Source organism: Anomaloglossus baeobatrachus, chromosome 5 (assembly GCF_048569485.1).
Source record: "Anomaloglossus baeobatrachus isolate aAnoBae1 chromosome 5, aAnoBae1.hap1, whole genome shotgun sequence".
Taxonomy (NCBI): Eukaryota; Metazoa; Chordata; class Amphibia; order Anura; family Aromobatidae; genus Anomaloglossus; species Anomaloglossus baeobatrachus.
Genome location: NC_134357.1, coordinates 293332721 through 293357461, shown reverse-complemented (window position 1 = coordinate 293357461; position 24741 = coordinate 293332721). Strand labels below are relative to the sequence as shown.

Here is a 24741-nt window from a genome sequence, read left to right as displayed (position 1 = left end):
GCATCTCTTTGTTGCATCGTTTGCATTTTGCACGCATGCCTGCCTTACCGATAGGTGAAGGAGCTTCATTAAAATATTCCCAAACTGGGTCTCTTTTACGGCCTGCTGCCATTATAAGGAAAGAATGTAATAAACCTCAGCTCGTACACATAAACAGATCCAGACTTGTTTGTCTGTGGCTATGCTGCAGTATTGTGCTCAAAGTTTCACTTTCATTTTCTTGTCTGCTTGCCCTTCCTCCTCCTCACACTTAGATTCACATTCTTCTTGTGTTGTGCAGATCTATTCCACTCCAAACAATTAGAAACATATTGTCTAACTTCTTGGACTTGGCACTGAAGGGGTTGATTCTGTATTCATAGGTTTGTAGAACAATAGGATTAAGGTCTTTTTCTCAACTCTGTTCATGTTGTAATATTTTTGCCGTGAAGAAGAGGCTGGGACCTCTGCGGAGTCAAATTCAGTTTTGAGAACTGCGTAAGTAAAGCGAGCGTCTGTGATAATATAGGAGAGAAACTGCCCACTAATCCTACAGAAACTTCTGGAAGAGCATGGCATTGTGAATGTTACACATATACAGCCTTTATTCTACTGAGTTAAACAACTCAGCTTTATCTCATGATGGAAGAACCTTTGGATGGTAAAATATTTTCCTCAAAAAGCAGTTTATTGAAAAAAATCCGATTTAAATAAAAAAATCCGATTTAAATAAAAAAAATCCGATTTTTTTAAAAAAAACATTGGTTTTTATCCACCCTGATTTGAACCCTCCTCACTACTTTTTACTGACTTACTAAAGCACTAAATTGGTTTTGTAACCTCATTGAGCTTTGAACTTCATAGGCAGGTGTATCCAATCATGAGAAAAGGTATTTAAGGTGGCCACTTGCAAGTTGTTCTCCTATTTGAATCTCCTATGAAGAGTGACATCATGGGCTCCACAAAACAACTCTGAAATGATCTGAAAACAAAGATTATTCAACATAGTTGTTCAGGGGAAGGATACAAAAAGTTGTCTCAGAGATTTAAACTGTCAGTTTCCACTGTGAGGAACATAGTAAGGACATGGAAGAACACAGGTACAGTTCTTGTTAAGCCCAGAAGTGGAAGGCCAAGAAAAATATCAGAAAGGCAGAGAATGGTGAGAACAGTCAAGGACAATCCACAGACCACCTCCAAAGACCTGCAGCATCATCTTGCTGTAGATGGTGTCACTGTGCATCGGTCAACAATACAACACACTTTGCACAAGGAGAAGCTGTATGGGAGAGTGATGCGAAAGAAGCAGTTTCTGCAAGCACGCAACAAACAGTCGCCTGAGGTATGCAAAAGCACATTTGGACAAGCCAGTTACATTTTGGAAGAAGGTCCTGTGGACTGATGAAACAAAGATTGAGTTGTTTGGTCATGCAAAAAGGCGTTATGCATGGAGGCAAAAAAACACAGCATTCCAAGAAAAGCACTTGCTACCCACAGTAAAATTTGGTGGAGGTTCCATCATGCTTTGGGGCTGTGTGGCCAATGCTGGCACCAGGAATCTTGTTAAAGTTGAGGGTCGCATGGATTCAACTCAGTATCAGCAGATTCTTGACAATAATGTGAAAGAATCAGTGACGAAGTTGAAGTTACGCAGGGGATGGATATTTCAGCAAGACAATGATCCAAAACACCGCTCCAAATCTACTCAGGCATTCATGCAGAGGAACAATTACAATGTTCTGGAATGGCCATCCCAGTCCCCAGACCTGAATATCATTGAAAATCTGTGGGATGATTTGAAGCGGCTGTCCATGCTTGGCGACCATCAAACTTAACTGAACTGGAATTGTTTTGTAAACAGGAATGGTCAAATATACCTTCATCCAGGATCCAGGAACTCATTAAAAGCTACAGGAAGCGACTAGAGGCTGTTATTTTTGCAAAAGGAGGCTCTACAAAATATTAATGTCACTTATGTTGAGGTGCCCATACTTTTGCACCGGTCAAATTTTGTTTAAATGCGGATTGCACATTTTCTGTTAGTACAATAAACCTCATTTCAATCCAGAAATATTACTGAGTCCATCAGTTATTAGATATATGAAACTGAAATAGCTGTTGCAAAAACCCAAATTGTTATAAAGAAAAAAGGTTAACATTAATAGGGGTGCCTAAACTTTTTCATATGACTGTATGTATTTTCTGTAGGTCGTTCTACATCCTTACAGCCCATACACCTCATTATTTATTTTATTTTCAACTTTGATATATGTACTTATTTATGTTGGTGCTATGCTCGGTTGTCTTTTTTTCTCTCTCTCGGCTGCCATAGTTATTGGTAGTGAGAGTCCGAGAATGATTATTTTTTTGCACTGCACAAAATGTAATTAAATCCGATGAATGAGCATTTTGCTCGTTCATCAGGTTATTGGTAAAACGAGCGATTGTTGTTTTTTTTTTTTTTTTTAACAATGCTCATTAACGATAATCTTGCAGTGTAAATGCCCTTTTAGGCCCAGTTAGCCACAATAACTCATTCCCCATGTCATACTCACCAGGGTCCAGGAAGCTCAGAGGATTATCTTATCTACCTTTCCCTATACCTGCCAGCAACACAGACAGCACAAGGTTGTCACCTTTAACACTTGCTAGCAAAACAGTGGTTTTTTTGGAGCTAAAAATTAGACAACTGACACTGATGAGCCAATATCGGGGGAAGAAAAGTGACCAATTTATTATAGAAATTTACAGCTGCAGCCGTTCTACATTGGGGGGATACTAAACAACGCCCCATATCTCAGCTTCCTGAACCCATGTACCATATGATATGACATATTTAAGATGTTTGCAGTTACAACTGGATTCAAAAGGATTCACTTTGTTTTAGACAGGCTAAAATGCAATATATAATGTGAGGACAGTGAAAGTGTCGTGACCTAGTGAGAGCTACAGACAGATACACTTAGGAAATGGGTGACAAATCCTGGTTGTCTGATTACATGGATTAGTTGCAGGCATTAGGCCAGACAGGTAATCTCTATATAAGCCTATGAAAGCTAGAAAATAAGGCGCACGGGAGGGGAATTCACGTGCCCAGCAAACTATGGGGGTTGGTTTCTTAAGGACACTCTGCTAGTAATTAAAAATTGTGTATGCTTTGACCTGTATGAACTAGATGTAGCATCTGAGAACCCCATATATCCCCTTTGCTTTACACAAACCTTTATAAAATTGCACACATTAGTTCCTAAAAATGAACGAAATGTAGTAAAAAAGTGTTGGAAAGAAAAAAACTTGGCTGTTTATTCCAAAAAAGCTCCACAACTTTCCACAGATTATATGTGGTATTACAGCTTGGCCCAATTCCCATCAATAAAGCAGGAGCTGTAATACCAGACATAACCCATGGACAGGCGTGGTCCTAACTCCTGAAGAAGGCAGTCACGTTTTCTAATCTTCTACAATCCCCTTTAATGGGTAGAAGCTTTCATTTATATTATATGTGGTAAAGGGTGAAACTTTGCGTGGATTTCTATCACACTCTCCACAAAGACTTACCTCAGCCCTGTACGGCAGGAATAAGGCACTGGCAAGGTTCCCAGTAATACCACTCAATAAGTAGATGATGGAGATCCGAAGCCAGCCTGCCAGCTTCTCTAGATCACGCAGGACCGTCATCTGGAAAATTACTGACACCAAACAATGGATAATCCTAAAAGAATAAAAGAAATTAAGTTATCAAACAGGTGACCAGTATGAATTCCATTTATCCAAAGCCATAGCGCCTTACACTAATCCGAGAAATGAAAGATGCTATAAAGTATCTTGGGATAAAATTAAAATAAAATCTATTTTTTTTTAATAAATAATCAAAATAGGAATGACCTAAATATATAAGCAGAATCAAATCTTTAGAACTGATAGTACTGACAGATGTATATCAGTGTACATCATAGTGGACAATTGGTTTCCTGTGATAAAACTCCACTTCATATCCGGATGTGTGGCCATGAGAACAGTAGCACAGCACATGAGCACAACTGTTACTGCAGACTTGGACATTTTAAGGGGTTGTCCACTACTAGGACAACCTGTTCTGATTCCACTTGTTTCCCCCAGTTAATATAAAAGATTCTGTACTGACCTCCTGTTCCAGTGCTGTCAGTAATCGCGGTTCAGGGCTCACGTGACATTGTGACGTCATGTGAGCCCTGTGTCCAATCACCGCGGGTTTCTCTCTCCCTGCCTTTGGACCAAGTAAGAAGTGAGCGCCAGCTGCAGCGTCACTTCTTGTTGATTAACTCATTTGGCCCGAATGTGGGGAGAAAGAAGCCAGTGGCGATTGTGACGTCACATGAGCCCCATGTCCAATATCATGTGAGCCCCGAACCGCTATTATTGACAGCGTTGGAATGGCGCCAGAATGGGAGGCGAGTACAAGGTATTTTATTTTAACTGGGGGAAAGAACTGGAATCAGAAGCCGTTGACCTACTAGTGGACAACCCCCTTACATTTTTTTGCCATCAAGTGAATAATCATTCTAGAATAGTTATGCAACTTTTCAATTCACAGTGAATATCCGTTCCTCACAGCTTAAAAAATTGGGAACATAGGTTATTAAAAACAAAAAAAAAAAAGACGTCTCAGCTCTTCCATAAAATAATCGCGTCAAAAATAACACATTTTGCTCCTGAATAATTATGATAAAAAAAAAGTACGACTGCAAAAGGGCCATCCTTAGTGCTACACTGACAACTGTGATTGCAATGTAAGGGGCCACACCTCCTAAATGGCGACACCTAGATGTCAATGTATTCATCCAATTTTAGGAGGCCTAAAAGGAGAATGGAACAGTGCAAGGATATACAATGTAACCCACAACTGTTATTTCATGGGAAAATACACATGTACTAGATAGGTTCACTTCAAATCCAAAAGGTTGAAAGTCATAGGATGAGGAAACCTCTACAATTCTGGTCTATAGATTTAGCTATACTATTAGTTTAGAAATCACTCATCCAGTTGGATTATAATTAAAGACTAAGCGGCTAACTATAGATAACCTGCCATATACCTACCCAGCATGAAGGAAAAGTGATAACCACAGTCTGTAAAATTGATCAGGGATCTCAGGATTTAGAAATGGCAGTAACCCACACACCTCATCCAGACAGTGGACCTGCAGCAGAAAAAAACATTTAACGTCACATTGCAAATATCAGCTGTACTTATTTAAGGGGATTGTACAAAGATTGCAAGTTATCACCCATCTAGAGGTTATGTAAAAAATTAAGACTGCTGGGACCACTACTAATCTTGAGAAGTCCCCTCTATATGGAGACCCATGTTTGAATCGAACATTCAATTCTTGAAGTGGGCTGTCACATGACCAGTGCTCAGGAGCACACTGCACCACTGCCTCCCGAATCCCTGACAGGGGGCTGGTGTGTTCCTATTTCACAGTTTGGACCAACAGCATAGTCTCACAGTTGGTCTAAACTCTGCGAGAAAGGCAGAGTCAGCATTCAAGAGGAGAGCAGGGCACAGAGGTGGCCCAGATCCAGCAATCCGGTCAGCTTCAGAGCAGCGATACGCGTCACATTTCTCAGTGAAGCTTATTTTTGAGCTACTATTATGTAAAAGGATGGTGGTGGGATGCCATAAGGAATTTGTATTCCCCACCTTAGCTTTGCTCCATTACCAAAGCTGGTCCTGCCTGTAACATTTAGGCAAGACACGCCCCATTTTCCCTGAGGAAGCTGCCTTTAGGCCCTGTGCGCACTTGCCGGTTTTTGCCGCATGTTATGTTCATAACATCTCTGCAGTGATTCACCAGCAAAACCTATGGGGAAAAAAATGCTGTGCACACTATGCGGATTTTGACAGCTGTATGTTTTGCTGCGGGATTCCCGCAGCAAAAACAATTGCATGTCACTTCTTTTCCGCACGTTGCTGTGGGATTTCACTCCATTGACTGCAATGTAATCGTGAAATGCCGCAGGGAATAACGCAGGCAGCAAATTCTGTGCGGTTCATTGCGTTTTCCTGCGTTATTCCCTCCCTTAATCACTGCCCTGTGGTGTGCAGGTAAGTGATGTCATTATGACAGGAAGAGGAAGCAGAGCAGAGAGTAAACACATCACAGACATAGAACACACACATCACAGACACAGACATAGAACATGCACACATCACACTCACACACAGACATATAGAATACACATAAAAAGCAAACGGACATATAGAAAAAAAAAAAAAAACACGTGGGCTCAGCCGTATTTTTACTGTCCAGCCGAGGTAAGCACACAGCGGCGGCCCGGAATCCTCAGGCTGGGGAGGGCGAGGGACAGGGTTAATGCCCCCCACCTCCCGCAGCCGAGAATATCAGCCCGCAGCTGCCCCGGGACTGTCGCATCCATTATGCGGCAGTCCCAGAGTGTCCCTGGCTCTTCCTGTTGCCGTGATGCGGTGGCAATCAGGGTAATATAAGGAGTTAATGGCGGCGGATCGCCGCCACTAAGTCCACGCTTGATCATGGCAGCATCTATGAGACAGCTGACATGATCAACCCGTCAGTAAAGTGAAAAAACACACACCGAAAAATCCTTTATTTTAAATAAAACACAAAAAAGCCCCTGGTTCACCTCTTTATTAACCCCTCCCGAAACACACAGCTCCGGCGTAATCCACGTCCTCCGATGCTTCCATCCAGCCGCGACTGACACTGCTGAATGCAGCCTCGTAACGAGACAGCAGAGGTAACCACAGGGCATTTCCCACGGCTGGTAATGTGAACACACATTACCGCCCGGGAGAAATGCAGCGTGTGCTCACAGGGACTTCTATCTATTCTTCTATCTATTCTTCTGTCTATTTATCTATCTACTATCTATCTCAGAAGGAAATTACTTTTTTTTTTTCTTCAATGTGCCAAGTACCAACCCGCATGCAGCTAAACCGCGGCAATACCGCATTCGGTTTTCGGGTGCGGTTTGCCGTGTTTTTTTAACGTGGGTGCGGTAACCTTTCAGACCCTGCGGAATTTTCTTAAGAAAATTCCATTTTCCAGTGCGCACAGGGCCTTAGGGTGGCGACACGCATTGGGCGGGGGGGGCGGGCCAAGGTGTTGGGTTTACCAAGCTTTATGATATGCAAGCCCCATTGTGTGTGTTTTTTTCGTTTACCTCAGCCGTGGTGCCCTCGTAACCCCGGTCTTTGAATTTAAGCAAGACAAGTATACATCATTGCTTAGTGATCTGCATTATCTCTAGGCCATCTAATTCTTTCAGTAATATACCATAACCACCTATTGAATACACAAACTGACCTGTGAGCAAAGTGTAGCCTCTTCGTGGAAATAACCATGCATGAAGTTACAGTATTCCCTTGTTGTAATTTCACAACTGAAAAAAAAAAAAAGAAAAAAAAAAAAAGACAATACTTTAAATTTAAAAAGGGAAAACTACTTTCTCCTTCCACTGGTGTCCCATCATACATCCTTAGATATTGTAAGCCACAGTTCTTACCTTCCCTTAGTACCAATACAGCATGGTCTTCCTTTGATTTCACAGTCCATGTGTTTAAACCCGGTGTGGTTATTTTTGGGTTGATATGTGCAAATCTAGAGAAAAGACATCTGTTAAAAGGGAATCGGTCACCAGGTTCTTGCTACACAATCGGGAGCAGAATGATGCAAGGGCAGAGACCCTGATTTAGGCAATGTGTCACTTACTGAGATGCAGATAACATCCCTGAGGTTCGAAAACGTCTCTGAATGTTGTGCTCTTTATAACCCCACCCATTCCCCTGATTGGGTGTTTTCTGCCTATGTAGTGTACCCAGCTGTCAATCAGTACTAAAGGAAAGTTATACAGAGCACATAAATTTGTTACATTATGCTGCTCTCAGATTAGGTGGTAAAAACCTGGTGAGAGACTCCAATTTAGTACCACATTTCTCATCTAATTAGATCATAGCCACTCACTGAAAAGCACTTACTGGCCACTGAGTGATGTCATCAGCCCAGACATGAGGGGTAATGGAGGCAGGTTCCTCACAAGTCCTAGAGAAAACGGAAAATGAAAAAAATGACCACCAAAACTATCAAGATCAAAAGGATGAATATTCAAAGATTGGCCCTAAATTATGGTCCATTAAAGGAACACTCGCAAACAGAATGATGATTGTACAATCTATAGGTTTCCTTTTGCATGAGTGACGTTTTCTCAGGCAACTTTGGTTTGCGTGTGCGAGATATGGGGATATTAGAACCACAAACATATCTTTTTATTCTCAGGTAAATAAAGTTTTAAATCATGTTCTATGGTCTAAATAGAAAAATAGAAAATGCGGCTAAAGGGAGAAAATTAAGTTTTATTCTCCCTGTAGCCACCCACTTCCAATCTTTCGGGCGGATTTAACGACGACTGCACAATCCCCGGGGATACCTCGATGAAAACACTATAGCCACTCTTCCAATTAGACTGCTAAACATATTTAACAGGGATTTACCTGCAGATATTTTTTTTTGCCGATAATGCTGTGGAATATGTTGCCACTTATTAACAATTGGACATAAAATAGATTGTAGAAAAGAGATTTGGCAAGTTACAAGTTTTATCTTTATCATTTCTAGAATGCAGTACAGTATATGGAGGCATGCACACTATGTAAGGTTTTAGACCGGAGGAAAGCACGAGATATGCGCATGAATTCTAATAGAGAACCCAGCAGGTTACTCTGGGTTTAATAGACTAACAGACAGATGAGTGACAAAGTCCTATTCCTGTAACTAAGCCAGCATGTCACCACTGGGGAACAAACAATAGACACGTGGCAAGGAAGCTGATCCCAACTTAGGACAATATGTCTTGTGACAAGCAGACAGCTTTACTAAAGAAGCCATAGTAATCCAAGGCAAGGGATGGGCGGCTGCTGGGAAACCGGTAAGGTGTCTCATCAGGATAGAAGCTAAAATACATTTTAGGCATTAGGCTCCGTCCCTTAAAGTTATTTTACATCTCAAAATAAAGCTTTTCTTTTTGACCAAAACACAAGCAAGGATGAAATACTGTTCCAATACCAATTAAATTAGTTTGTCCATTACCATTCACAAGTCCTTTGAAGATGGTTACATGCCACTCATTCTGGACCCCATCTATAGCCGGCATATACAGTGCCTTACGAAAGTATTCGGCCCCCATTTTTCAACCTTTCCCCACATTTCAGGCTTCAAACAAAGATAAAAAATATAAATTTGATTGTGAAGAATCAACAACAAGTGGGACACAATTGTGAAGTTGAACGAAATTTATTGCTTATTTTAAACTTTTATAAGAAATAATAAACGGAAAAGTAGGGCGTGCAATATTATTCATCCCCTTTAAGTTAATACCTTATAGCGCCACCTTTTGCTGCGATTACAGCTGCAAGTCGCTTAGGTATGTGTCTATCAGTTATGCACATCAAGAGACTGAAATTCTTGCCCATTCTTCCTTTGCAAACAGCTCGAGCTGAGTGAGGTTGGATGGAGAGCGTTTGTGAACAGCAGTTTTCAGCTCTTTCTACAGATTCTCGATTAGACTCAGGTCTGGACTGTGACTTGGCCTTTCTAACACCTGGATACATTTATTTGTGAACCATTCCATTGTAGATTTTGCTTTATGTTTTGGATCATTGTCTTGTTGGAAGATAAATCTCCAGCCCAGTCTCAGGTCTTTTGCAGACTATAACAGGTTTTCTTCAAGAATGGTCCTGTATTTGGCTCCATCCATCTTCCCATCAATTTTAACCATCTTCCCTATCCCTGCTGAAGAAAAGCAGGCCCAAACCATGATGCTGCCACTACCATGTTTGACAATGGGGATGGGGGATGGTGTGTTCAGGGTGATGAGCTGTGTTGCTTTTACGCCAAACATATCGTTTGGCATTGTGCCCAAAAAGATCAATTTTGGTTTCATCTGACCAGAGCACCTTCTTCCACATGTTTGGTGTGTCTCCCAGGTGGCTTATGGCATACTTTAAACCACACTTTTATGGATATCTTTGAGAAATGGCTTTCTCCTTGCCACTCTTCCATAAAGGCCAGATTTGTGCAGTGTATGACTGATTGTTGTCCTATGGACAGACTCTCCTACCTCATCTGTAGATCTATACAGTTGATCCAGAGTGATCATGGCTGCATCTATGATCAGTCTTCTCCTTGTTTGAGATTACATTTTTTGAGGGACGGCTGGGTCTTGGTAGATTTGCAGTGGTAGGATACTCCTTCCATTTCAATATGATCGCTTGCACAGTGCTTCTTGGGATGTTTAAAAGTTGTGGAAATCTTTTTGTAACCAAATACGGCTTTAAAACATCTCCACTACAGTATCACGGACCTGCCTGTTGTGTTCCTTGGTCTTCATGATGCTCTCTGTGCTTTAAACAGAACACTGAGACTATCACAGAGCAGGTGCATTCATACGGAGACTAGATTACACACAGGTGGCTTATATTTATCATAATCAGTCATTTAGGACAACATTGGATCATTCAGAGATCCTCAATGAACTTCTGGAGTGAGTTTGTTGCATTGAAAGTAAAAGGGGCCGAATAATATTGGACGCCCCACTTTTCAGTTTATTATTTTTTACAAAAGTTTGAAATAAGCAATACATTTCGTTCAACTTCACAATTGTGTCCCACTTGTTGTTGATTCTTCACCATAACATTAAAATTTTTCATCTTTATGTGTGAAGCCTGAAATCTAATATATAAAGCTGTGTGTGTGTGTGTGTGTGTGTGTGTGTGTGTGTGTGTGTGTGTGTGTGAGAGAGTGTGCGTGTGCGTGTGCGTGTGTGTGTGTGTGTGTGTCTGCTAAAGGAATCAGCACTATTTACTATCACGAAATTTTGCACAGACACTCTAAGTGACTCAGGGAACGTCATAGACTAGGTTTGGTTGGGAAAATTTAACCCTGCGCTTTACAGTTAGTCTCCAAAAATTCTGCCTCCATTAAACTGAATAGAGGTGGGAGCTATAGGTTATTAATAGCAACTGTCAGTGGTTGCTATAGGAACGAGATAAACTGTTGGTATAAGAAGCTTGTGTGTGAGGTAATATGATGTCAGTGGAGAGACGAATAGAGATGGCCGGGCAAAGAGACGGCCGGGCAAAGAGACGGCCGGGCAAAGAGACGGCCGGGCAAAGAGACGGCCGGGCAAAGAGACGGCCGGGCAAAGAGACGGCCGGGCAAAGAGACTGATACAAAATACAGACAGAGATAGAAACAGACAGACAGACAACGAAAGAGACAGACAGAGACAGACAGCGACACACATACAGAGACTGGGAGAGAGACAGAAAGAGTTACTATCCCGGGCAACGCCCGGGTACTACAGCCAGTGTGGGATAAAGTTGAAAAATTCAAGGGAGCCGAATACTTTCACAAGGCACGGTATCTGCAGATCCTAAGAGGTTTGGTCCATCGCACCTTTTTGACATATCTTGAGGATAAGTTAAGTCTGTGTTGAGTGACTCTCAAATCTTAGCCTGCCAAGATTGTGCTTAGGAAGAAGACCTAGCAGTTAATTCTATACCATCTTAAAATTTGAAACTCACCGAGGGTCTTGCTGACACACGGCCCCTGAAACTCTTCTATCACCATTTTCATAAAAAATAGGAGCAGTAAAATGGTCGGGCCACTTTATGAAACTAGCCAGTGTTTCCTAGAAGAAAAACATAACATTTTAGAAACATACTGGTCAAGATTTTTGTTAATATTTTTTGACATACAAAGTTAAAAGAAAAACAAAAAAAAAAAAAAGTAGATCCATAAAGATCACTTTGTGCTTCATGCTGCTCAAGGAGGCGTGAGTCAATTTCATCATATATAAAAGGGGGCTACTAGACAATCTCGGCCCACTTCACTTTTGGATCTGAATGTATATTTTGCTGCTCCTAACTAGGACATTAAACTGGCAGATCCATAAAAAAATAAGTGGAATTGAAGAGAAGATTATCAAAAAGTGTAAAACAAGCAGCCAAACTAAAGTAGCAAGCATGTGCTGGTGAATGTGCGCCACCTACTGGTCATATAGGGTGAAGATGGAAGCAATATAAATTAGGGAGTAACCTTACCGAGCAGTCTCGACGTAGTGTCTGGACACATCCCGAATTATCATTCTGAACGCAGCAGCCAGACTCCCGTTCGAGGTCGTGTTCTCTTTTTATCAGGCTGTCTATTTGGGCATCTCTCCGTATACAAGGGGAAAATTTTGCTCCCAAGTGGATGAGAGCTATCTGAAATGACAGCTTTTCTCATAAGGTACATTTCCATTAACTATTAAAGTCCCTATAGAGCAATAACCACTCTACTTACAGAACTCGGGCCTATCCAGAAGTTTTCTTGCTGTATGTATTTCACGCTTTCATATACGCCTTTGTTCCGTAACACCTACACACAAAGAAATCCATTATCCCCACAGAAAATACTCAAATATAAATCCTCAAGTTGTCCACTTTATTGTCTCACTTTATTATTCAACCATTTGTCGCTTCAGTTGTAGAGATCAATTTCTTACAGATCATAAAAACATAGCAATAAATAGAAGAAGCAACTTCACGGCAGTATATTTGGGGAAAAAAAACCATCAATTGCCAATGGTAATGAAATTAGTGACCTATGTAAAATATAGTACAGAATGGAAAACCCAGAGTCTTAGGCCCGTTTCACACGTCAGTGAAAAACACAGACGTTTTTCACTGGCGTGTAAAACACGCACATGTCCCTGCGTGTGCCGTGAATCACGGCACACGTGGGTTGTCTAAGTGCAATCCGGGCTCCGTTCTCCGTGGCCCGTGATTGCACTTAGAAATCAACTCACCTGTGCCCGCTCCCGCTGTCCATGGTGCTGATCGCTCCCGCGGTGCAGCATCCGGCCGGCGCTGACCCCCGCAGCAGCTGCTTCCGGGTCGGCTGTGTCGCGCATAATGAATATGCGCGACAGTAATCAGCCAGCTTAGAAGCAGCAGGGAGAACGGGCTGCAGAGGACATCGCTGGACGCCGGGTGAGTTAAAATGTTTTTTATTTTAAAAGCACGTTTTTTTCTGGCACGTGTTTCACGGACCACACCACTGCGTGGTCCGTGGGACATCAGTGATGCCAGAAAAAAATGGACATGTCTCCGTGTGGCAATCACGCACACGCGGGTACACCGCACGGAGACACGTGCAGTGAAATATCACTGACGTGTGAGCAGACCCATTCATTATAATGGGTCTGCGTATGTCAGTGATTCTGGTACGTTTAAAAAAAAGCACAAACGTACCAGAATCACTGACGTGTGAAAGGGGCCTAAAGGGGACACCCAACACCATAGAATGTCTCATTCCTCTCAGAAATCTATGTTTTCAAGGAATGTGAAGTTTTCTCCAGCCCCAAGTGTGAGAAGAAACCTCACTATTGAAATTCGTCTTTTTACTCATTGATTCATAAAATTGAGACCACGAAACTAAAAGGCGGCAAGAACAGAAGACTAAGCACTTACTAGGGATTTTACATAGATGGCCTGCCTTTCGAACAGTAGCACTGTGACCTTTTCAATGCAGTACCAACATGATGTTCATACGTATGTGGGTGCGTCTGGTACTGTAACTCAGCCCCATTTACATTAAAGAGCACAGGATAGGCCATCAATATAAAATGGAATAAAGCTTCTTACATAGGTTGTCCTAGGGATAACATATGGATGACCTATAGGAGACTGGGGGGGGTCTGATATGTGCCAATCCCATCAATCAGCTGAAATCTACTCTAGGAGCGTAATATATAAGCATTGTATGGAGCTGAACATCGCAATGTCAAACATTAGGCCAGAATCACACTTGCTAGTGCCTCGCATGTAACTCACACGAATCTCTCATGGTATAACCCGGCTTGGCCGCACACTCCCCTGACAGGAGCGGGTTGGTTGCATGTATCTCTATGCAGCTCAGACGCTCCTGTATGCAGAGTGTGCGGCCATGCCGGGTGATTCAATGAGAGACTCGCGTGAGTTACACGCGAGGCACTCGCAAGTGTGACTCCGGCCTTATTCAGTGGCTGATTACTGCTGATTACTGCAGCTCATCTCAAACATTTGTAGTTTGTCTTATACTTCTGTCAAATGCAGAAGTTGACAAAGGGGCTGACCAATTTCCATTAACACAATAATTTAGAAAATCAAAACTGAGTCGATGTACATACCAGTTCAGTGGCGGTATGTTGTGCAAATCCAATGGGTGCAATTCCATATGTACCAATAGCTAGAAGAGTGATAAGGACGTGGACAACTGTGATCCAATAAGTGAAATAAGGCCTAAAAATCAGACAAAACATATGCAAAATAATATTACACATCTGTACAGTATTTTTCGGACTATAAGATGCACCGGACTATAAGATGCACCGGACCATAAGACGCACCCTGGTTTTAGAGAAGGAAAATAGGAAAATAAAATTTTAAGCCAAAAATGTGGTCATGACACAGTGTTATGGGGCGAGGATCTGCTGCTGACACTATTATGGGGGTAATGTCCCCAAATTCTCTACTAAGGTACCCAATCCTGGTAATGATCCTCCTGCCGTGTGTGTGTATATTATATATATCCCTGCAGCATCGCGATGTCCTCCTGTCTGTGCCGGCGGCGCGGCTGCGTGTGGACACGTGCGCACAGCAATGACATCATCACTGAGCACCGCTAGTCTACACACAGACGCGCTGCCGGCACAGACAGGCGGACACCGCGGTGCTGCAGGGATCGTGGCCGGCTCCACACTGCACTGCCGGCACAGACAGGAGGAGGAGCAATGCTGCGCGGAGCGAGGAAAGGGGAGTATAAACGTTTTTTTTTTTTTTCGTGTGCTATAGGATACAGGACATATAGCAAGATGATGGCGTATATAGCAGGATTATGGCGTACATAGCAAGCAGGAGAGATATATATATATATATATAATATGTCATATATAGAGAGATAGAGATATATATATACTAAAGGTGGCCCGATTCTACGCATCGGGTATTCTAGAATTTACGTATTGTGTAGTTAATGTATGATTTTTGTTATATATATATATAGATGTTGTTGTGTGTAGTTACCAAGTGTTTGTGTAGGGTGCTGTACATGTTCTGGGTGTTGTCTGGGTGTGGGGGGTGTGAGAGCGGTGTTGTTTGTGTGTTGCATTGTGTGTGTTGCGTTGTTTGTGGAGCGCTGTGTGTGTGTGTTGCGCGGTTTGTGTGGTGTGGGGTGTGTGTGTGTGTTTTGGTGGGAGGTATGTTTTGTGCAATGTGTGTGTTGTACGGCATGTGCGAATATTTGTGTGTGCCGCGCTGTTTGTGTGTTGGGTGTCTGTGTAGGGCGGTGTTTGTGGTTCCCAGTGTGTGTGTGGTGTGTTGTGCAGTGGGTGTGTGGTGGTGTGTGTGTGTTTTGGGGGGAGGTGTGCACCCCCCATCTTGCTCCATCCCCCATGCTACGCACTCCCCATCGTGCTCCATCCCCCATGCTGCGCACCCCCCATCGTGCTCCATCCCCCATGCTGCGCACCCCCCATCGTGCTCCATCCCCCATGCTACGCACTCCCCATCGTGCTCCATCCCCCATGCTGCGCACTCCCCATCGTGCTCCATCCCCCATGCTGCGCACTCCCCATCGTGCTCCATCTCCCATGCTGGGCACTCCCCATCGTGCTCCATCCCCCATGCTATAATAGTTCTCCTATTATACTCAGAGAGGAGTATAATAGGAGGACTATAATAGGAGGAGTAGTCCTGGGGGGACAGGAGTATAATGCCGGCTCCCTGCACATGTATACCGGGAGGCGGTGTACGCTGGTAACTATGATACACATCGGGTAACTAAGGGACCTTAGTTACCCGATGTGTATAATGGTTACCAGCATTCACCGGCTCCGTCATGATCCCAGCATCGCAAGGTTATGTCTGGCGCTGCTGGGATCGTGACGGAGCCGGTGTATGCTGGTAACTATGATACACATCGGGTAACTAAGGGACCTTAGTTACCCGATGTGTATAATGGTTACCAGCGTTCACCGGCTCCGTAACGATCCCAGCAGCGCAAGGTTATGTCTGGCGATGCGTGCGGAGGGCCGGGGCGAGTGGCCAATCCGTGCGGGGGGGGCGGGGCCAGGCCGAGGCATGCAACCAATCCGTGGGGGGGGCGGGGCCAGGCCGAGCCAGCGGCCAATCAGCTTTGTGTCACCGTAAGGACACAATTTTGGAGCAAGACAGACAGACAGACAGAATAAGGCAATTATATATATAGATCTCCTGCTTGCTATGTACGCCATAATCCTGCTATATACGCCATCATCTTGCTATATGTCCTGCATCCTATAGCACACGAAAAAAAACAAAAACGTTTATACTCACCTTTCCTCGCTCCGCGCAGCATTGCTCCTCCTCCTGTCTGTGCCGGCAGTGCAGTGTGGAGCCGGCCACGATCCCTGCAGCACCGCGGTGTCCGCCTGTCTGTGCCGGCAGCGCGTCTGTGTGTAGACTAGCGGTGCTCACAGTGATGATGTCATTGCTGTGCGCACGTGTCCACACGCAGCCGCGCCGGCGGCACAGACAGGAGGACATCGCGATGCTGCAGGGATCGTGGCCGGCTCCACACAGCCCTGCCGGCACAGATAGGAGGAGATCGAGGTGCTGCAGGGAAATGACTGGTGAGTGTACTGATTCACTGCACCCCGCGGTGATGACGATGCGCGGGGAGCAGTAAATACAGCCGCACATGATCACTCCAGGCTGTAGTTGCCAGGGGTGATCATGCGATTGGCTGTTTGTTAAGCACGCATCCCCCCGCCCACCTGTCAGCGCATGCTTCAGCGCTGAGATGGGCGGGATGATGGGCGTGTATATGTAATGAGCGGGCCCACGTGGTCACGGCAGGTGCTGCTGCAACCTGCTCGTGCCCCCGATGACCCGCTCCACCCTCATTCCCTGCAGCCCTACATTCAGACTATAAGAGGCACCCCCCACTTTCCCTCAACATTTGTGGGAAAAAAAGTGTGTCTTATAGTCCAAAAAATATGGTATTTGATTCTCAAATGATCACCTGCATTTAGTTCATTGAGTTCTCTTAGTTACACTGCCAGTCAATATTATCTTTGAAAGCTAAGAGTAGAGGCAATGGTAGATATTGGGAGATGCAGCTTCACACTGCTCACCCAGGCCTCCTGCTCTTGGGAACTGAAAAAAAAAAAAGAGGAACTAATCATGTCAATGCTTACCAATGATAGTACAAACAGCCAAGCAGATGAGGTATCACAAATAGAGTGGTAACAATTAAAATATAACTTTTAATAGTTTATAGTAAAATTAATAACAACACAACATAAAAGGTTGTAAAACCAACAGAGAATAACTAGGGCCAGTATCAGGCTCCTACTATTACCAAAATAGGACAAATAGACACGGTAGGAGTGTCCCCCCCACCGTGACCAAGAATATCGGAAGTGACAAAAAAGAGCTTAGATTGTCACACCGATATACACACCAAGATGTACTGCACTTTAGTCTACAGTACTCAAAACAATTACCAGGACCCTCAAAAAGGCCCCACCATAGTAATTTAAAGAATGAAGAAGTTGTCCAGTAGAGGGGGGGGGGGGGCAGACCCTTCAGCCTCACAATACCCCACAAATGGCAACAATCTGAGCTTAAGATGTTCTTAGACCTCCCAACGCGTTTCTTAATTCACTTAGTCATCAGGGGACTGTGGTCAAGAAACCAAAGGCTTCAGTATAGTACGGACTTCCTGCATGGTGTGTCCAGACATGGCCTATATATACACATGCTATAGGTATAGATACAGGTACCTGCGGAGCTCGGCCAAGGATCGTGGGTGTTTGGATGTTTTGTTTGTGAAACAATGATCACAATGAACAGGCTGCATGATGTGTAGGCACACCTCTGAGAGCCATTTGCAGTCTCTGAATGGCTCTCACTGGGGATAAAGCAACATTTTTTGATACTGTGTAAAAAGGAGAAAAAAAAAACCAAAAAAAAACAAAAACTCCCTCCCCTCGGAAATGCTCTCTTTATAGCTGTATGTGGGCAGAGACAAATTGCCCAATCAGTAATTTCCATTATACTCGTTGCTCCAGTTGAGCACTTTCGGAGCGTCTGACCTGCTTGACTCAATGACTGAGCACCTGAGCAGTATAGTGCTCACCCATCTCTATTGATGAGTGACTTGATGGACCAAAAAAATGGGCCTTTAGCTGAACCAGTAACGGCACAGACTTGCATTTTTAATCAGACGCAAGTAAGGTAGAGAGGCAGGTATACTGCTATGGGCTGGCATTAAAGATGAGCTAGGTGGAACGTTTCAGTTTAAAGTGGACTCAAGAAAATCAACTCCCAAACCTACTGCCAATTTTTAGAAGACTCTTCCTGCCAGCAGTGGTATAAGAAAAAGGCTGGGTCTTTCAAGAAAACCATGATTTTTATGCAGGACATATATCAAAGTAATATAAATGTGTCCCTGCTATGTACTGTGTAATGGCTGTGTCTGACCGTACAGGGGCATGGTCTGATCATACTGCAGCTCCTGGGCAGGGGAGGAAGTGAAAAAGTATTGAGGGAAAACATTTTTAAAAAACAAGCAGGGAAATACTTTACCTCACAAAAAGAATCCGCTATGATACCCTGCTGTAATGTGTGTATGCTTTTTCACTACATCCCCTGCTGTGGTATGATCAGACCATGTCCCTCAGACACTGCCATTACACAGTACATAGCAGGGACACATTTATAAGATCTCAGCACAGGAACATTACTTTAAAGCCAAGTTGTGGAAATTATTACTATTCCAATATCTATCGATTAAGATAATTTTAAAGTTTAACTTTCTTTGTGGAGAAAAACTCTTTAAAAGATGAAAGAATAAGGACATGGCCCCTTCTTCAACTGACCTAAACCCTATTAAGATTTCGTGGGCTTTTTTTTAATGGGAGCTTTATGGAGAAGGAAAACAGTCACCTCTGAACAGTGTCTGGGAGGCTGTGGTGGGTGCTGCCCAAAAAAATTGATCATCAGCAGATTAAGAAACAGACTCCATGTATAGAATGCTTATAGCTGCTATTGGAAGAAGAAGGGGGACTATAGTGGTCACAGATATTTTTGGGGTAAATTTCACAAATGATATTTTTGCACAGGAATCCTGTGAAAAAACTGATTTGTCGCGTCCGTTACATCCGCTATGCGTCCGTTTTTTGACGGATCAGTCATGATCCGTTTGTGTTTGGGACAGCCCGGTGGGTGTGCCAAACATGCTGGGCATGCTCAGTAGAGCATGACGGAATCCAGCGCTGGATTCCGTTGTAAGACGGATTACGACGGAATCCAGCGCCATAGAGATCCATTACAAGCTTGACGGATGGCGACGGATTCCTGCGCGGTGCGTTAATTTTGACGGCCAGAAAAACGTTACATTCTGCGTTGCTTCCGCCCGGCGGTCAGTCAAAAAACGACTGACCGCGATGCAGCGGATGCAACGCAAGGTCATCAGTCGCAATCCGCCACTAATACAAGTCTATGGGACACAACGGAATCCGCTAAACGGATGCCGTTGTTTACCATAGCCGCTGATTGTGACTGATACATTTTAACGGAAGTGTGAACTTAGCCTTAATGGTTGCCCAACAATTCTTCACACAGAAAATCTCCTAAGAAAGTCAAAACCTGACCTTCACTTGTTTTAAATATTCAGCCTAATAATTCTGTACAGTGTTATATGAGAAAAGGGAAGTGAAGCAACAGTGTACACTGACCTCCTGCTCTATAGCATACAATCCACAGAAGAAACTGCGTAGACACACAGCAGGTTTTTCATTTTTCATGTAACACATGAATATATCAGATGGTTCTCCTGAAGTACTGTTGATGTTAGATTCTTCTATCTTTATATATTGTATGCCCTTGCTGTTTCTTACCTGTGGCTGTCTATATGTTCCAGCTGAGTCTGTACTGTGCTGCTGATGCTTCTTCTGTAAGTCCTGTTCAACCAGTTCCCCACCACTCCCAAGCCATAACGGCGTTTCTTCCGATCAAATGCAAAATGCTTGACCTGAGATGCAATACGCTTCCCTCTACATGGGTGGCCCATCATGGTTGGAGAGGGTCTTATGGATTCTTTCCTGTCAGAAAATAGTTGTGACATTAATTCAAGCAGCATCTCCATATTAAAATTGACTTTGTTGAAACATTAAAATATAAGAGGAGGCTATATAAAACATCTACTAAATATTAATTCTATTCCGATTAGGCGATATTCTGTTTTTTGTTTTGTGTTCTTTTTGTGTTTTCGTTTCTTTCCTCTCTTCTTTCCAAGAGCCATACATTTTCTATTTTGTTTATGGTCTGTAGACATTTGAAGGATTGATTGAGGGACAAGTGGTACTTTTAAATGGCAACATTTATTTTACCATTTAATGTACTGAAAAAATGGCGAAAAATTCCAAAAGTGGTGAAATAAAAAAAAAAGTGTTAATAAAGTGGTGAAAGATGGTGTTTTTTTTTTTATTCATTTTTCAGTGTTGGTGTTTATTTACTTTCACTTACAGAAATGTGATGGATGGGGGGATCTCATAGACCCTCCCAATTACTAATCTAGGGCTTAGTGGCAGCTATGGGCTGTTATTAACCCCTGCTATTACCCTGACTGCCACCACATCAGGGCAATCGGGAAGAGCCGGGTAAAGTCCCGGGACGGTCTCATCTAATGGATGCAATAATCCTGGGCGGTTGCATATTGCTATTTTTAGGTTGGGGGGCAGTCTAATAAGCATGGACCTCTCCAGTCTGAGAATACCAGCCTCTAGTTGTCAGGCTTTATTTTGGCTGGGTGTCAAAATTGGGGGGACTGCAAGTCTGTTTTTATAATTATTTAAATAATAAAAAAAAAAAAAAGCAAGCCACATGCAGTTCCCTTTATTTTGATACATAGCCAAGATAAGTGCACAGCTGGGGGCTGCAGCCTGTAGTGGTGGGCTTTATCTGTGCAGACTTGAAGCAACAATAAAATAAAGATGCAATTCTGGGGCTTCGATTTTTTTCCTTTACAGTGTGTAGGGAGATTTTGAACTTTTACATTTTTTGTGCATATTTTAAACATTTTTTTTTTATCTTATTTTGTAATCCCCTAGGAGAACTTGAGATTCTCTGATTGTTTATACTATATACCGTAATAGTACAGTATGCCAGTAGTGAAAGTCTCCTATGAATAACAGCCAGACTGGTTTTCATAAGAAGACCACCTTGACAGACACAAGGCACAGCCTTATCATGGCAACCATCTGTGTTCTGCGATTGAGCTGCGGAAGGAAAGGAGGGGAAATTGGTATTTTGAACGGCGCCACTCAGTCCAAATACTTAAAATGACACAGTTAAAGATTGAAAGCAGCATTTAAGTGGTTAACAGCAGTGGGTGTAGTTTGGCTCCATCTGTTTCTGTTAGAGGCTATATCTGCTGCTGATGATGCTTGCTCAGTTTTTGACTTTGCATCAAAGCCTGGGGACCCAATATATGACATAATAGTACATCATATATCAGGAGAGGTTAAAGGTGCTCTCATCTTTCATGCAAGCCCTCCCACCTCCTGGAAAAAACATGAGTCCCCTGATCCCTGTCCACCAAGGCTCAGCGGTCAGTAGAATCTGCACGCACTCATAGGCAGTACAGTGAAGTGGCCATGCATGAAACAGTCTCCAAGTCTGTGGGTGTTCTAGATGACAGTCCATCTCCTGGCATAGAAGGGGGTGATCAAATAGGTTAGGGGTCTCATAAGGCAATACCCTCTTCTGAAACACTTACGCAAATGAAATGGGTCCCTCCGATTTATCTTCCGGAGTTGGCATATGTGCTCTATAAGCTGCAGATAGGGGAGGAGATTCAAAGACATCATCGGGCATAGAGAACGCCTCATCATGCATGTCAACCTGTTAAAAAAAAAAAAAAAAAAAAAAAAAAAAAAAAAGAAAAGGAGGTTAAATCAAGAACATTCAATGGGGCTTAGAAGTAATGGCTACATGAAATGTAAGAAAAGTTTCTTGCCTTACTGAAGAAGGAGGAATCCAGAGTGTCTGGGGCATCGACTGTATCTTCATCCAGAAAACTTGGATAAGCAAAGCTGCATTTCTGCCCGGCTTTACGGCTGTGGGGGGTGTCTAGTATGGGTCGACCCTAGAAATATTTGAACACAGCACAAGAAATAACCTCGGTAAGGCAGTCACATGGAGGTACAATGTGTGTTTCCTGATACGAAATGATGCAGGTATGGATAAAATAGGCCAATTTAGTAGAAATTCTGCTCATTGTAGTGTACCTTAATAATAGCAGCTGCAGCACGAAAGCTCATGTGTGCAACACTCTCCCTCTTACGTCGCGGTAAACGGGTGTACCCGGAACGAACACTAGTGAAGGATGTCAGGGACATCACTCCAGGAGTCACTGGGGCTACTCCTGCGTGAGGGGTTCTTGGCCGGTCCACCTCATCTGGATGTCGAAATGCACGTCCTCGTGCCAGGGGATCCACAATCTATGGAAGAGAACACTAAAGATGAAATCTTATTTAAAACCAAAAGCAAAGTTTCGTGTAGACCTGTCATTTAAGATATTAACAGCTGAAATGCTTTCTGGGCTCCACTTCACAGGCGGTAAAATTGTGAATAACCTGGTTGTGATGATATGGACTGTCAGTGCCTAGCATGGGTTAAGTTTTTTAAAATTCAGCCAGACATGATGATAGTTTGTTTATAAACGGGGGATAAGCCCCTCATTGTTTCTACAAGACTCTTAAGGTGGTGTCACACACAGCGACGGCGCTGCTAAGTCACCATTTTCTGTGACGTAGCAGCAACGTCCCATCGCTGTCGCTGTGTGTGACATCCAGCAACAACCTGGCCCCTACTGTGAGGTCGCCGGTCGTTGCTGAATGTCCTACTTCATTGTTTGCTCGTCGCTCTCCCGCCGTGAAGCACACATCGCTGTGTGTGACAGCGAGAGAGCGTCGAACTGAAGCGAGCAGGGAACCGGCGTCTGGAGCCTGTGGTAAGCTGTAACCATGGTAAACATCGGGTAACCAAGGGAAGCCCTTTCCTTGGTTACCCGATATTTACCTTAGTGACTAGCGTCCGACGCTCACGCTGCCAGTGTCGGCTCCCTGCTCTCCTAGCCAGAGTACACATCAGGTTAATTACCAAATGTGTACTCCTGCTACGTGTGCAGGGAGCCAGCGCTAAGCGGTGTGCTCTCACGCTGCCAGTGCCGGATCCCTGCACACGTAGCTGGAGTACACATCAGATAATTACCCCGATGTGTACTCTGGCTAGGAGAGCAGGGAGCCGGCACTGGCAGCGTGAGAGCGGCGGATGCTAGTAACTAAGGTAAATATCGGGTAACCAAGAGAAGTGCTTTCCTTGGTTACCCGATATTTACCATAGTTACCAAGCGCAGCATCGCTTCCACACGTCTCTGCTGGCTGGGGCTGGTCACTGGTGAGATCTGCCTGTTTGACAGCTCACCAGCGACCATGTAACGACACAGCAGCAATCCTGATAAGGTCAGGTCGCCCGTTGTTATCGCTGCTGCGTCGCTATGTGTGACCCCAGCTTTAGGAGTCTAGTGTTAAAGTTATTGTTGACTCATGTAATTGTCTTGGCTAGTGAAGGTCAGATACCCAGACAAATCAATTATGCAAACCTCCGATTGTATTACTATGTGTATTGCTAGATGCGATGTAACTTAGCTGTCTCTCCCTCATCTCTGCCAGAGACCATTACTACTAGGGATATTTTGTATACGGTTTGAAATCTAGCCAATAAGAGCACAGTCTTATCCACCAACAGTGAAGACCCCAATGGTCTGAATGGAGAGCTCAGGGGTATAAGAAGGAGGACTGTCCATTGCCCGGGGAGACTCGCTACATGATACCAATCTAGGATCTGCGGATCCGATTGGCAAGCCATAACCGAACCTGGATTATAATACTATATGGACTTCAGCATTGAATGCAAGGATTTGGCTGGGATATCAAGGACTACCTAAGGAAGGAATCCAGCTTGGGACAATCTAGTCACCTGACTACAGGATTTGCGGTCCTCAGCCAGCTTCCTAAATCTGGCATTATTCCATTCTCGGTGGGTGCCCGCTGAAAGCGGGGTGCTGCTGGTTTGGAGTAAGTAGCCCTGGAAGCTCTGAGGCACGGACATTCTAATCCCTGGTGAGCCAGCGGAAGGGTGAGAAACTGTTGCCGGTTACATTCTGTGGTTTTCTGTTATCTGCCATATGCCTTTAATTGTTTGGGGATCCAATAAAGTTTAATATTGCGATTCCCTCATCCTGTGTTGTCTGAGTAGTGTTCCGCCCACAGTTAAGGAGGTCGGGCATTCAGTTGGGATGAACCCTGGGCCATGCTGTCTTTCTAAAAGCGGCCGGATCAGAGGACGAGAGTACCCACTGACCCCCGTTGTCTCCACACTGGTCACTATAGAAGGTATAGGACCAGTGCCTGATGGATCCAAGTGACTTATAATGGGCCAAATCATGTTGAGTGTCTGACTTACATAAGAAAATATCGTGGCATATTGCCCCTTTTTGTGGGGACCTGCATGAACGGCCATTATTAGACAATACTAAGGGGCTATGCTACGAAGAGAATCGTTCTCTACAGTACAGAATTGTTACAATTGTAACTTTAGGTTTGCATTTTAGG

At 43.7% G+C, this 24741-nt stretch overlaps 1 protein-coding gene across 4 annotated transcripts in view; it reads right to left on the bottom strand.

Moving 5' to 3' along the window:
* RHBDF2 (rhomboid 5 homolog 2) overlaps positions 1-24741 on the bottom strand; it is a 134803-nt gene that overhangs the window by 8347 nt on the left and 101715 nt on the right. For 2 of the 4 annotated variants that reach the window (XM_075349564.1, XM_075349565.1), the window contains exons 6-18: positions 22354-22566; positions 22083-22211; positions 21843-21967; positions 19963-20166; positions 14209-14320; positions 12342-12416; positions 12101-12274; positions 11582-11688; positions 7979-8042; positions 7507-7601; positions 7308-7383; positions 5059-5159; positions 3538-3691 (exon numbers count right to left, since the gene is read on the bottom strand). In XM_075349564.1, the coding sequence (XP_075205679.1) occupies positions 3538-3691; positions 5059-5159; positions 7308-7383; positions 7507-7601; positions 7979-8042; positions 11582-11688; positions 12101-12274; positions 12342-12416; positions 14209-14320; positions 19963-20166; positions 21843-21967; positions 22083-22211; positions 22354-22566 (1629 nt within the window). Of the gene's footprint in view, positions 1-784; positions 962-3537; positions 3692-5058; positions 5160-7307; positions 7384-7506; positions 7602-7978; positions 8043-11581; positions 11689-12100; positions 12275-12341; positions 12417-14208; positions 14321-19962; positions 20167-21842; positions 21968-22082; positions 22212-22353; positions 22567-24741 lie in introns of those variants that run through there. The other 2 variants (XM_075349567.1, XM_075349566.1) reach the window with 2 other exon arrangements.